Source organism: Diplodia seriata (assembly GCF_021436955.1).
Source record: "Diplodia seriata strain FDS-637 chromosome Unknown scaffold_4, whole genome shotgun sequence".
Taxonomy (NCBI): Eukaryota; Fungi; Ascomycota; class Dothideomycetes; order Botryosphaeriales; family Botryosphaeriaceae; genus Diplodia; species Diplodia seriata.
In genome coordinates this window covers 1,403,688-1,418,146 of record NW_027117311.1, presented here as the reverse complement: position 1 = coordinate 1,418,146, position 14,459 = coordinate 1,403,688, and the positions used below count along the sequence as shown (strand labels likewise).

General features: G+C 58.2%; 2 protein-coding genes across 2 annotated transcripts; both read left to right on the top strand.

Annotated features, from left to right (window-relative positions):
- Positions 1 to 221: 221 nt before the first annotated feature.
- SLS55_004294 (uncharacterized protein) lies at positions 222 to 3,089 on the top strand (the record flags this gene model as incomplete). The annotated part of the gene is made up of 5 exons (XM_066775752.1): positions 222 to 347; positions 401 to 648; positions 711 to 1,552; positions 1,789 to 1,923; positions 1,975 to 3,089. The coding sequence occupies 5 exons, from the start codon at positions 222 to 224 to the stop codon at positions 3,087 to 3,089; spliced, it is 2,466 nt and encodes an 821-aa protein (XP_066633633.1).
- An 8,798-nt stretch (positions 3,090 to 11,887) lies between these two features.
- Positions 11,888 to 13,377, top strand: SLS55_004293 (uncharacterized protein; the record flags this gene model as incomplete). The annotated part of the gene is made up of 2 exons (XM_066775751.1): positions 11,888 to 11,899; positions 12,058 to 13,377. The coding sequence occupies 2 exons, from the start codon at positions 11,888 to 11,890 to the stop codon at positions 13,375 to 13,377; spliced, it is 1,332 nt and encodes a 443-aa protein (XP_066633632.1).
- Between the last annotated feature and the right edge of the window lie 1,082 nt (positions 13,378 to 14,459).

Here is a 14,459-nt window from a genome sequence, read left to right as displayed (position 1 = left end):
TGCGGCTAACGAACGATTGCCGCGAACCCTTGAGCAGCGCGAGATCGCGGCGATTCGCGGGGGCCGAGATCTGGGAAAGGCGTCCGTGCTGCAAGCCGCAGACAGCCTGGCACCTGGCATCAAACGGCCAAAACGCCCCGCGCCCCCGGCAAGCCAACGGCGACGGTGCCACCCAACAGTCCTGCCCGCGAGCCAGCGACACGTCCACGTCACCACCCACCATGGCCGACGTCCACGAGCGCGTCGCCGCCTACCTCGACGACCAGCTGCAGACGCACGCCGACCTGCACCAGCTGGACGAGCTGCTGTCCAACGTCCGCACCCAGCACGGCCTGCTCCAGCAGCAGGTAAGCCCGCCCGGCCCCCATGCCCGCCCACGTCCGTGTTGACGCCCCAATAGCTTGAGCAAGCCGAGAAGGACACCCATGACGCACGCAAGGACGCTGGCGAGCACCAGCGCCAGCTGCGCCACCAGCATGCTCAATTCGAGCGCGACCAGCAGGACATAGACCGCCGCCTGCGCATTGTCACCGCCTCTGACGCCAGCGACGATGCCGCCGCCCGCTTCGAGCAGAGCATGGCCAAGCTGCACACACTTGACATTGCCGCTCGGTACACCCAGCGGCTGAAGGAGGTTGGGGAGCTCAGGTATGCCGCCTGGATCCTACGCGCAGCCCGTGGCACGGCATGATGCTGAGATTCATGTGCAGCAACGATTCCGATCACGCCCTCGAGACGTCCGGTGAAGCAGCGCTTGCCTCCTACCGCCAGCTCAAGATCCTTGACGCCAAACTGCAACCTCTGCACGAGTCGGCTGAGGGAGCTGCGCCGCACCTCATCGACCATGTTGCCAAGACCACCCAGCATGTCCGCGGGCAGCTCCGAGATGCCTTCTCCAGGGAGCTGGAAGCCGCACTGAAGAAGATAGACTGGCCCAAGCGCCCTGAGACCACCTTCCTTGGTTCTCTCCAGGAGCAGTGGGCTGCGGCCGTAGGTAAGCTGCTTGATCTGCAGAAGCCCGAGCTGGAGGCGGCAGAGAACAACGCGCCCAGTGCGAAGGGTGGCAAGGCTGCACTCGTTCTGTTACCTCTCGAGGTCATGGTACAGCCGCTGGAAATGCGCTTTAGGTACCATTTCGAAGGCGACAAGGCGACCAACCGCGTGGACAAGCCCGAGTATTTCCTGTCTCACATCATCGATTTGCTAAACAACTTCAATCCTTTCGTCGTCGACAATCTTCAACCTATTCTGCTCAGTCACTTCAGGGGGACGGACTTGGGTTTGAATTCTGCTTACATTGATGCCACTTCTGCCTTCATAACCGCCTTACTCCCAATGCTACGTTCCAAAATCTTCGCAACTTTACCCAAGGTTGCCAACCAGCCGCAGTTGCTCAGTCACCTCATGCATGAAATCATGAGCTTCGACACCAATCTGAAAGAAGACTGGAGATACGACGGTGGAAATGGATCCGAGGGCTGGAAAGGCCTTGCGTGGGAAGTACTGGGCACACAAGACTGGTTTAGCAGGTGGCTCCAGGTTGAGAAAGACTGTAAGTTCACGCTCATCCAATTGGTTAGCATCTTCCGTGAACCCCTCGTTGTTGTCTCGTCTTCCACCACGAAACCAAAGCGTTGGCGTAGCATTCTCCAATCACTATCAGATTTATATCAAGAATTTCATGTCAACGACTTGAGATGCTACTCCTTCCTGTGATGAGAAGGCTCTGTGATTTCTCCATCAACTTCGTTTGTATGTCAAGGAGTCAATATTTTAACTATGCCGCAGTTGCTCTCTCGAGATACCAGGCTATCGTCGAGTCTCCGGAAAGCGGGGAGCTTGATTATGACAGTGTAGATCCAGGTTCCACGAAACCTTCCAAATCTGCCATTCGAGTCAATGACCTACTCGAGGCCATCACAGGTACGTGTAGCGCAAAGTAAACTAGTTTCGTGACTCTAACCTCTCACGCAGATCGATACAGGCCATTATCATCATTCTCTCAGAAACTTTCCTTCCTTATCGACGTGCAGATATCCATCTTCGATCGCTTTCACGAGCGCCTGCATTCCGGTCTCGAGGCTTATCTCACCATGACATCCTCAGTCGGCCGCGCCGTACAAGGCATCAGCCGCGAGGAGCAGGCCAACCTCCAAGGCGTCGCTGGACTTGACCGCCTCTGCCGCGTCTTCGGCAGCGCCGACTACCTCGAGCGCGCGATGCGCGACTGGAGCGACGATGTCTTCTTCCTCGAGCTCTGGGACGAGCTGCAAGACCGGGCGCGGCGCCGCCGGTCCAGCAACCTGGCCGGGCCACTCTCCGTCGCGGCCGTAGCCGAGCGCACGTCGAGCGCCGTCGGTTCCGACGACGCGGACGCGACGGGCGCCCTCTTCGACGAGACGGCTGGCGCGTACAACCGGCTGCGCGTGCGCTCCGAGGCCATCATCGCCGACCAACTCGCATACAACGTGCGCGAGGCGCTCCGCGCCTACCGCGCCATCAACCCCTGGACCACGCTGTCCTCCTCCGTGACCACTACCAACACCCAAAGCCACTCCCCCTCCACCGTCACGCCGGAACTCGAGCCCCTCCTCGCATATCTCGCGTCCTCGCTCGCCTTCCTCCACCGTGCTCTCGCCCGCGCCCCGCTCCGCCGCATCGCGCGTGCGGCCTGCCGCGCCATCGAACAGGGCGTGTGGGACGGCATCCTTACGCGTCACTCGTTCAGTACGGCCGGCGCCGCGCAGCTCGCGGCGGATCTCGCGGCCGTGGCGGAAGTGGTGGATCGGTGGGCGGGCGAAGGGTGCGCCGCAAGCGGGTTGCGGAAGGTGAGGGAGGGAGTGGCTTTGTTGGGGTTGCCGGTGAAGAGTGGCGGCGGCGGTAGCGGTGGTGATAGTGGCGGTGAAGGGGAGCAGGAAGGAGAAGAGGGAGGGGGAGGAGCGGGTGGGTTGGGGCTGTGGGAGGTGGAGAAGAGGGTTTTTGCGGATAACGAGCAAGCAAGGGAGGTGTTAGAAGAGTTGGGATTCGAGTGTCTAACGGAAGCGGAGGCGAGGGGAGTGTTGGAGAAGAGGGTGGAGTTGGGAAGTTAGACGGAGCTGGTGCGTTGGGAGACGAGGTGGTGAACTGGCAGTACATATGATGGTCGTTCCAGGTGAATGTGGAGCAAGTGGGGTTCGCACGCATAGAAGGTAGAACGGCATGGACTATCTGCGTCTTGCCCAGCGTTGTGGCATGGTCGTCGTGGCGGTGGTCTGTGAGGTGTCCTTGTGGAAGGAAAACTCAAATACTTGTCCGAAGTACCCTTATGAAAAAGATTGCTTGTGGGGATCTGCGATGCACTGCCCTCGATTTATCCTTTAGACCTCTTAAGTTTACCCCAAAAGTGGCGGAGTTGATCAAGGTCTACACTGTTCTATTATCGACTCTTCTAATCCCGTCTATTTAGTCAAAGAAGATGTACTATCCTATCTACGACGAACGCGCTTAGATATAGGACTTTCCCAATGGTAGCATATATTTAAGCTACAGTAATAAAGGCTAAAGTGAGACCTACGTATTTGATTGTAGTTCAGTACAAGTTTGGAGAGGAGAACATTTCTTTGAAAGCGGCTCATAGATGTGTTGGCATGTAAGTAAGTAAACGGTGCAAAAGCTCATCTCCAATCAACAATACGTCGATTGATGCATTTCACACGGCCGTATTCCCTCTCCAACAGCGCCTTTGTTATCTTTCAAGAGCCAGGCCCTGGTTTTGGTGAATCAAAGTACCTTCGCATTTGAGTGTGGGATCCGTTGCCTGTGTCAATTCATTTGCAGCTGAATGTTAATCAGTAATCAATCCTCTTGTGGTTTTAGCGACTCCGTCAGCCCCGATCGAGATGAAGTTTGCCATTCCCTACCAGAGCTCGAACCAATACTGCCGTGCATTACTCTTCCTATTCACCCCATGATCTCCTGATCTCCAGACAGGGAGCGCCTCAGCCCCAGTTTTGGTTTCCTGTTTCGCCCATTCCCCGCTCCAGCCCGCACCATCACTGCAGATGTCAGGCCCCCCACGATCGATAGACTTGCATGAATGCGCAGCTGATCTCGCATATGGCGCAAAGTACATGCGGAGATCGATCGAAAAAGAAAGGAAAAAGAAAAGAACGGAAACCTATGTGACTATAGGACCCATACACATATATATGCATCTCGCGTCCAAACCTTGTAAGCCCTCCTCAAGTTGCATCTCTTACACCAAAACAAACGGAAAGAGCCGCGGGCGTATTACATGCAGATGGCACATCGTACATAGCCTAGGGAGGCCTGGCCGGCCGCTGCCGCCGATCGCACAGTGAAAGAACCCTGCTTTGCTGCCCACGCGGCCAGCCCCTCGGTCGTGGAACAACGGAATATGCGGGTAGATACAGACGTCGCACACATGCCGCCAAGCCATGTGCGCCTTTTACTTGAGTAACAGCGGGAAGAGAGGCACATATGCCAGGAGGGATGATGGAACCTCAGGTGGGGTGAGGGCACTGCGATATATGGAGGCAGGGAGCGGGAAGACGGGGGAACAAAAAAACAATCAACGGGTGCATTGCGGAGAGAGTCTTTCTATATTTGTCTATTGTACAATGTCATATACAAGGGCAATGTGCTGGGCGGGTTGGCGTGCGTATCTTGCTGGCTGTCGCTCCTTGCGGCGGGGAGGCGGACAACAACGCCGACGACATGCGATCAGGGATACAACAGCAAGGGCGCGTAGTGAGAGCCACAGGAGTGTTGAGATGGGCCAGGCGATGAGTTAGTGGGCTGTTGCCCATAGGTACGTTGGATACCCTCCGGAGAGTTTCCCTCACTACTTTTACATTGACTTCTGTGCTCATGATCGTCTGTTCCTTCCCTATCGAAGCAGAGTTGTCCACCATTAAGCGGCTAAGTCCTTGCACAGTATTACGAGACTGAGCGAGCGCATACCTACATGTAGAGCAATTTGGTCCGTTACTCTTTAGGCAAATCATGCATGACCTGATACCTACCAACTCCGAAGCACACTTCTGCACCAAACCGACCGCACGTGAAGAATTTCTTACTTAGCATTGATTCTGGCATCTTTCACCTCCGCTGATCATGAATGAGACCAGTTCTTCTTTCAATTGTGACTTGGATCGAATACTTGTCCAAACGACGAAAATCACACCGCGCAAAGAGCGTCAGCTTCACCGGAGCAACTCCCGTGCAAACGCATTGTCATGAAATACCAGACTGCAATCTTGCGCACTACTATCACCAGAGGAAAGCGTAGTGGTCGAAATGAAAAGTCGTCATAAGCCACGCACAAAGAGGAGACTTCAATATTTGACAATGCTTAGATAGACAGGAAAAATTGATACCGGACATGCAGAACAGTCACCAACAGTGCCCAGGTTCAAGTCTCCACATCACCACAGGAGAAGTGTGCATTCACGACCACACATACAACGGCATCTCATCTCGTCGAGCCCTTCCGGTCCATCTATTCTTACACCCTGCCAGATTCGCTGCCGGCTTCCCGTGTATGCACTACTCTTATAAATCTATTTTACTCAGGTCGGAAGAGAGTAAGAACTAGTCACATCCATCTCGCATACTCGCTGCACTCGGGGAGGCACGGGAGGGATTGGAAGAAGAGCAAGAAAAAGGGGGTGGACGGCAATGCCATCATCCCGTTGATATGATGTTGCGCAGCATGGAACTAGCTGACATGTTGTGTGACAATCGACTGACCGGTGTGGTGGCAGGGAGAGAACGACGGGGGGCATACGACAGCTCGCATTGGAATCACGCTTTCATTTTTCACTTCTCAACGAGAGGATGGAGAGGGGCAAATGGTGGGGGGAAACGTGAGGACGGCTTCTAGGCGCTAGAGTGGAGGAGAAAGCCCGAGGAAAAACTCAGGGTCTAACGTGACTGACCGACGATCTCGCACGTTTTCTTCGCTGCAGTGGAGTAATGCAATGCATGCGGCATGCACGACGGTTGCCTCCACTCCCTTGGCGGGGGCGGCGGGGGGCGCTTGTAGCGCTTCGCGCGCGACGGGAGGTGGCCGGAACTTTTGATTGGAAATCCGGACCTACCGCCGTCTCGTTCTTATTCCCCTTCTCGCGGTCACCGGTGGGTATAGTTTATTAGTCTATTCTTTTTTTCATGGTAGGTCGGAGCGGCATCCGAAGGAGAGATCTGGTTCCTGGCCGGACCACATCTACACATTAGGTATGGCGAAATTTCAGTGGGGATTGCTGGGTCCGCAGGCCATAGCAGAAGAAAAGCCGACGACTAAAAAATGCTACGCTGGTGGCCTAGGGGTTCTCGTGAGAGATAATGGCGCATTCTGGAGGACTGGAGCGACTATGTGGCCCAGCGATGATGAAAGAGAGGTTGGTGTTGATGGCGATGACGGAGCTGGCGACCGAGGCCGCGGATTACGTAGGCGGGTTGGATGCCGTTTCTACTGCGTAGAGGATCAGCACGGGTGGCTTGCTGGGTGACAGGTTTTGGAGCCGGAGGACCAACGGATGGTGGGAGGGAGGATGGGAGCGTGGGCCCGTGTGGAGGGCGCTTTGCGTCATGTCGCGGTGGGGAACGAGAGATGGCAGCACTTAGTGCGTATCGATCAGGGTCTTGAGGATCTCCCCAGCGTGGCCCATCCTTGCGTCCAGTTGTGCCTTCCGTTCCGCTTCGCTTCCGGTTAATTACTAGGCCCTTCCGTTTCCCACGGCGGCAGCACCAGAGGCACGAGGAGATCTGCGCGCCGCGTGCAGCCTAGGTCGAAAGCAGGTGGTCGGCGGACTGACAGGCTGGACGAGAGAGGGTGCTTCTTGGAGGTGGCACAGCGGCGCGTGCTGCGTGTTGCACAGCATCAATGGAGGATCGCCCTCTGCAGCGGCACAGCGCACCCGCACCCCCAGAGCAGATAGATTGAAGCTTAACGGTCGTGCGTCTGACAGAAGATTGCGTGGCGTCGCCGTTGGGACGGTGGCTGGCTGGGCCGTCTGCTGCTGAGTCGAAGGCGCTGCGACGAGTCGTAGACTGTTCGACTCGCAGCACTGCAGTTCGACGCCGCCTGCCCCGCAATCTGATCTCCGCATCTTGATCTTCTAATCTCTTATCTTCCCACCGCTCTTTTTGCCCGGGGTCTTGGGGAAGAACAGAATCCTTTGCTTCTTCCGTCCGACGCTGATGATGTAGCCGCCGTTTCGCAGAGATGATGGACTCATCATCATCTGATGCACCGGCTGCGGGGTTTTATGACGTCTCAACATAGAATGACAGCCGCAGAATTGTAATCAGAGGACGATAGGCATGACGAGAGCTTGACAGTGTTTCCGCGTGGTTGATCTGCGCGTCCACCTCCACGCGCTCCGTTAGCGGAGGCAGCGGAAAAAGCAACCAACGCGGCTCTTTCATCTCCCCTTGCGACAGACCGCCTGTTGCACTTCTAAAACAAGATATGCATGCGCGACGCCGACTTCACCGTCCGCCGTGCGCAAAGCACCCCGGATCACGGCGCTAGCTGGCTGCCCTGACGACAAAAACCGGGGCGGCATTGAGGCGACTTCCGACTTTCTCGCCGTCGTATTTGTTCTCTCTCAACGCAAAACAGCTGCGGCTTCCCTGACGCCACCACTACTCTCCCGCTGTGCCATTGGCAACCCAAACGCCGTCCGGCTCGGTCGGTTGTTTTAGCGGCTCTTAGCCCACGTGCGGAAAGCATGCCCCCGACGCAAGCATCAACCCGGCGTCCAGGTCCTTCGCTTTGCCTTTGCGACGAGAGGCCAGTGACGCGGGGATAGTCCCTGACCATCCGCGCCAGTAAGCGAATGGATGACGCGCAACGTTCCGCGTGTTGCATCTACCTACCACAATCCCATCTACGCATGCAGTATGCGAGCCATGCCTTGCACCCATCCTTTCCTTGTACAACATTCACTGCAATAGGGGGCTTCGTCTGAACCCTCTGCTTAGCACCCACACTTGCCTCCCGTCTCGTTGAGAGTCAATTGGTCCGGAGAGAGAGAAAGCCCGGTACCTGCACATGCCACATGTGATAGTCGATAGAACCACCAAACGCGGCAGGCGGCCACACCACCACCGACCCCCTTGTCATCCATATTTTTCCCATCCCGTCCCATGCCATCAGCCGCGCCGTCATCAGCCAACCACAATCACCATCCCTGCCCTCCCTGCACCGTGCCGTGCAGTAGTGACGCTTACAGGGATTATAATGTAAGCAATTGTTCAACATCCTAGAAATGACCGCGGAGAAGCCAAAGGCTGGTATGAGTTACAGTACACGCAGCATACTCAGTACCTAGTATGGCCGGCCGTAACGGCGGCAGGCTGCCGCGAAACAACACCTCCGAAAAAAAACTAGAAACTAAAGGAATGTGATCCCTGTCCGTTATTCCTTCGCCGCCCTTATTCCCACGACGTCCCACGTCACGCCTGGCCGTTCGAGCTTAACTTTTCTTTTTTCTTTTCTCACCCTCGTTCAGGCCTGCACGCCTCGTCTTGAGTGAATCCCCATTACCCTCGGGGAAAGGCAAAAGCACAGAACAAGACCAAGGGAAAGAAGCCTCATTATTGATTAGAGCTTCGGTACTATAAACGGCGTTGAGGGAAGAGAACCGATCGTTGGTTGATCTCTGCATTCTTCCACCGGCCGCACTATGCTCCGAGCTGAGGCGGTGGTGCTCTGACGTCGCGCTTCACGTTCCCTCTTTTCGGTGGCATGTTTGCATTTTGCGGCACGCACCTCCAGGGGAAAGTAAGCGGCCGTTGCTGCCGGAGGCAGGGGGACGGCAGCCGCGCGCTCCCGCCCGGCTTTTTGCATTGCAGGAGAAAAGTGCAGACTACTTCCGTCACACGCGCAGCGCGGGTCCCGGCTCGCGGGCGGTGCTCTGCGCAGGCTGGAGGTTTAAATTACGAGCTGCTAATGATGTGCAGGCGGATCGATTCGAACACGCTGCGCTGAGGCTTGCTTCGCGGTACATTCGGCTCTCTCCAGGCGCTGCGGCCCGCAGCATGACTGGTGGGAAGGCGGATGACCGTATCGTCCATGATGTAATCTCCACTGTCTCGCCTTCCGACGCCCCAATGGAAAGCGACTCGTCGGGTTCGCTGCGGGCATCGTGAGATGTGAGTAGTGGGCGCTGCAGCACACCGCAGGTTCGCAGGCGGGCGCGAAGCTACAGACTGATCGGGAAACGCATGCCTGCCCACATACGGCGCCGAAGCCCAAAGAAATGCCGCGACGAAAGCGGCCCCCGTCGTGGCGAGCATCGTCAGGCAACATGCCCGGTCAAAACGTTCCTTCCTGGCTGCACGTCGAGCCCAGGGCAGCCAGGGATGCTGCACGAGACATTGCAACAGATCAATATATGCGGTGCGGCGGTCGCCGTGGCAGATCGAGTCGTCCGGGCTGGGGATCATCAGCTTTTGGCAACCCGGAGCGACAGACGAGCAGCCGCGCGCTGCACCTGCCCTTGCAACGAGGCTGTCTTGCAGCTGAGCCGCTGCCCGTTGACGCTTTTCCGGGGAAGATGGGCACCAGCAAGTGCGCCACGCTGCCACAAGCGGCTTGGTGTCGCAGGCGTGCGGACTAGGAGGCTGATGAGAACGCGTATGCTGTTACTCGCCGGACGTAGCACACAGACGTCGTCTTCGGGAGCGAGCGAGTGCCGGATGCAGGCGACCCGGATGCTGGCCGTCGGCAGACGCGCGCGGGGCGGCTGGCAGCGCGTAGGTACTGTGTAGTAGTGCCGTAGCTGTTTACCGGACCACCACCAGACCGTTCTGCTAGGCGAGCGCATGGCAAGTCGGCGGTTGATACAGCGGGGCTGAGACAAGGGGGGCTCATTCGAGACGATTCCGCAGTGTGGCAGACCCAGTTCCGCCACGCGCGATACAGCTTTTTCGACCGAATTTGTCGCCGCACACGCCAACCCACCCCCGGTTTTAGATGCTTGACACAAACCCGTGCATCTCGCTCGCAGCGGAACGGCATAGCGCCAAACTCTGCCCAATCAAACCGGGTGCACTCTGCTGACTAGACCTCATTATTCACCCCGCACCAGTTCGTTCAGCAAACCCGCCCCCTTGCGTTTCGAGTGTATCTTGCCGACGTCCGGGGCTGCTTAACCTCTCTGCTGGACGAGCAGCACCCTAAATCCGTCGCCGAAGGCGTGCCGCTTGCCGCCCTGTCAAGAGGGCTGAAGACTGCTGGAGAGAAGGCCGACCCGAGCCAGGCCGAGCCAGCGGCCCGCATGTGGGCTCACAACACGCCAACTGTGCCCTATCGCCGGTCAGCACACGAGCAACCGCCCAGCCAGCGCATCTGAGACGCTCATCTCGTCTGCTCCGTCAGGGTCAGGGCGTGTGGCAGGGCCGGCGCACGGCGACGGATGCGGCGACGGCCGTTCTTCGCGAAGGCACACGGCAGCGTGAGCAGGCATGTTGCCGGCGGTGCAAGCTGGCGCAACGACGATCATCCTCCAGGATTACCCGGGCTTCTGGGTCTTTCGCTCCTGGTGTGCGGGAGGCGCGCTCCCAATCGCTGGCCGGCGCGGAAATTTGCCCAGAAGCAAGAGACACACGGCGGCGCGCGGTGGGGAGCAGCGCAGGCCAGGGCGACTCGTATTAGCCGAGAGCTGCGCAGGGCCACAGGGCTAACTCAAACGCGCTTCTCCACGCCCAACGCCGGCTGCAGCATCGTGAGGCTCGCCAAACGCCAGAGCTGGTGTTCCTGTCGGGCTCCAGCCGCGCCGCCGTCCCTGGATCCTACGGGCCCGGGCTGCTTGCGGCCGGAGGGCCTGGCCGGCCGGCGGTGCTCGTGCGGCGGTGGTGATGCTGCTGCGGTGGAGGCGGATGTCGTGCAGGCGGCTGCGAGTCTTCGAGTCGCAGCAACCAGGCTAGAGGTAGCTATTACGCGAAAGCAAGCCGGCGAGTGGACTCGCTGATGGGGCTCGGCCGCAGCCGTTCTGGACCCTGGCGGAGACGCTGGATGCAGCAGCTGATCTCGTGAGGATGTTGTTGCCAGAAGCTCCACCGCGCTGCAGGACCTGCAGAGTCGCGCAGGCGGGCTAGCATGCCTGCTGGAGCAGCGTGCTGCACTCCAGCCAGGCCGTCCGGCGCGCAGATCATCGAGCCCAGCCCGCCCGATGCGGAACCCCTCCAGCGCCGCCGCGCGCAGAACTGACATCACCCTCGGCGAATCATGGCGGCGCACCGGATCGGAGCATCTGGCATTCGGCGCAGCTGGCGCTCGGGGCAGCGCTATGCGGTGGATCGTTGGGTGCGGGAGGCGTCGTTTAGCGGAGGTAGAGACCATGCCGTTACATTCGCACCATACCCTGGTCGCCAATGGCCGTCGCGACGATTGCTCTGACCGCTTCACGCCCCAGAAGATAAGCCGACCGGGGTAGGGCGCATCCGTCGTTTAAAGAAAGACTGCTGCCACACCACCCGCCAGCCCCAGAAACCCACGGTCCCCGTCCGCCTCCCTGACCTGTTCCCGACGGCGTGGGCTGCCTCAGACATCTGCCCTCTCCACCCACACCTCCTCCTACTCCTCCTGCACAGCCCGTGTCGCCCGCACGCCGCGGAGCCCACCACCGCGCCGCCCTCGCGCCTGCTCACACCTTGCGCGCCCCGGCCGGCGATCCGCAGCTTACCGCTTGTCTCGCATCTCGGCGCCACGCTCTCTCCCCCGAGATCCTACGGCAAGCATCGGAGTCACCGCTCGCCAACGCCGCGTCCTCTACTCCCGCCGCTCGCCCGCGTTCCCCTCCACCGACGACCGACACACGAAGCTCCACGCAAGATGGTGGTCGCATGAGCGCTGCGCGCCCACACGCGTTGCAAGATGGATTTCATTGTACGCACGCCTCCACCCCAGACCCGTCTAAGACATGCTGCACGCGACGCCCGCGAGATCGCGCTAGCACCCTCGCCCGCCCACCGAGCGCGTGCCTGTCTTCCCTTGTTCAAAACGCCCCTTTGCTCGAGCCCGCCTGGCTAACCGCACCGCGACAGATCTCTCTTGCTCACTTCTGTGAGGTCCACGGTCCCACCTCCGTGCTTTGCACCCAGATCACCCAGGGCAGTTGCGCCACCTGTCACCCCTGCGACACTCCTCCCGCAGACGACCAGTCCAAATCTTCCTATTTCAACGACTCGCCCGCCATTCCTCCGCTGTCCTCGCCCTTTGAAACCCCTCCCACTAGTCCCAAGTCGCCCAACAACTCGCATAACCCCTACTTTCCGAGCGTCTCGGCCAAGAAGAGCTCCAGCTCCACCTCTCTCGGCAGCAACTTCGGCGATGGCGATAACGACAGCTGCGAGAATTGCTCATTCCTTGTCCCCAAGAATGTCACGGAGCAACTGCCCGACGGCGCTCCAGGTAGCCCGAGCAAAGACGGCAGAGGCCAGAACGGCAGCCCGGTCTTGCGCACGACTCAGTCGGTGATGGCACGAGGCCTCCGCTCTGATGACCGTGATACCAACTCAGAATCATCCGACGAGCAGTCGCACGCGTCTACGTCATTCTCCCGCTCTCCGCCTAGCGTCACGTCTTCCTCGCCCGCTTCGCCTCTTTTCGCATCACGCAACGCACATACGCATACCTTATCCTATCTCACCACCCGCCAGCCCATTTCTCCTTCGGCGTATTCTCGCCTCCGCCGAATCTGTATTCGCACGCTCTCATGTGAGCAGCTACCGCGCGGTGCCCCATCTGGTCCACTGTACTTCGGCGATCCCGTCTTGGGATATACTGTCGCCTATGTTTTCCGAATCCCGGATCCCCGTGCTCGCGGTCGGACACGCACCTACGCGCTTATTGCCCTCGGCGGGCGCGACAGTTGGCGCGTGGGCAAGGCGATGGTGAAGATCACCGAGATGTTTGAACAGATCGCGAACCAGATCATCGCCATGGCGAAACAGGTTCTTGAACAAGAATCCACATTTGCCTCTCCCACCGCTCATATGCGGCCCACTACGGCCGCTGGTCCCGGCGGCACCATCACTCCGCCGCTCAGCTGCTCGGGTGGCAGTAGCGTTCCGCGCCGCGCCAGTGTCCAGGTTTCCGGCGGAAAGCCAAACACCATTATTCCTACGCCCGCAGCCAGCATTGTTGGGTCTCCAGCATCCCCAACGACACGCAACATCACTCCTGTATCTTCCTTCCTCGCGGCCAAGAAGGTCGATCCGGACGGATATCCGCGGGTCAGCCGGGATATCATGCGCGCGAAGGGTCTAGCCGAAATTGTTGGCAAGGAGAACTTCTTCGTGGAGCTGCATGCCAAGTTCTGCATGCTGCTGGCCGGACTCGTAAAAGAGTTTGGGACCGGTTGACAGACCGGTCGTACTTCAGCTCCGCCACTTTTTCGTTACGTTATACCGCGGCTACGACCGATGGGGGACCGTGCAGTATTAGTCTGCATTGACTAGGCAACGGTTCTTCCCGCCATTGCTTCGTCCTCCAAAACTCCACTGTGGCTGGAATGATGCTTCAGTAATCTCTATCAGTAATCGGTCCCCACCTGCACGCGGTCCAGGTCTCAGGTCCCGGTCCAGATCCCGGTCCGGGGTTCCTCGCACGCACGAGCTTCGATGCTCGTTTGGGCAGTCGCTACGGCGCCCTCTTCTGCAACGCGACGTCCTTCATCGCGCTTTGCTTCAGCCTCTTGTTTTATCCGTTCCGCCTTTTATTATTTTTCGGCCTCTGTTATTGTCCTTCCGGTTTGTGTGCTGCGTTCTAGCGACCTTGTTTTTGTGTTAATTTTTCGGAATGTTTTTGTAATGGCGTTCTCTGCGCGCGTCGTCTAATTGCTTCTTTCGTCTTGTTTCCCTGCTTCTCTTCTAACGGCCTCGGTTCTTTGCTTCCGTCTTGTCGTCGTCCCATCGATCGATTCGCGGCGGCTTTTTTTCGACTTTGTTCTTTGCTCTGCTCGCAAATCTTCCTTGCTTCGCAACCAACAATGTTTTATGATACCCCCAACCATGGCCCCACAGTTGTTTTTATAGTTTTCTTGTTGCTGTTGCAGAGAGCAGAGGAAAGGAAGAGAGGAGAAAGGAAAAGAACGCGTGGGTGGGGAGGAGGGGAAGTTGTGTGCACTGTGGTCGCTTAGAGTATGAGAGATTGAAAGAAGGGGGTTTCGTAGCTGTAAATGAACGGGTGCGTTGTCGTCGTCACTTAGATCTCGCGCTTTCCGGTGTGTGTTAATCTCGTTCTTTCCGAAAGGTGCTTGCTTGTTTTTTTCTCGCTCGGCGTGTCCGGAATGGCGCCATACGTGAGGTTGGGGTAGACGGGCTCCGATGCCGATGCATGGAGGAAGCATGGGTCGTTGTAGTGGTTGTATAACAGCTCATGGATCTAAGGGCAAGACTCCAATGATGCTTTGTTCGTGCTTTTTATGCTCCGTCATGGTCTATGT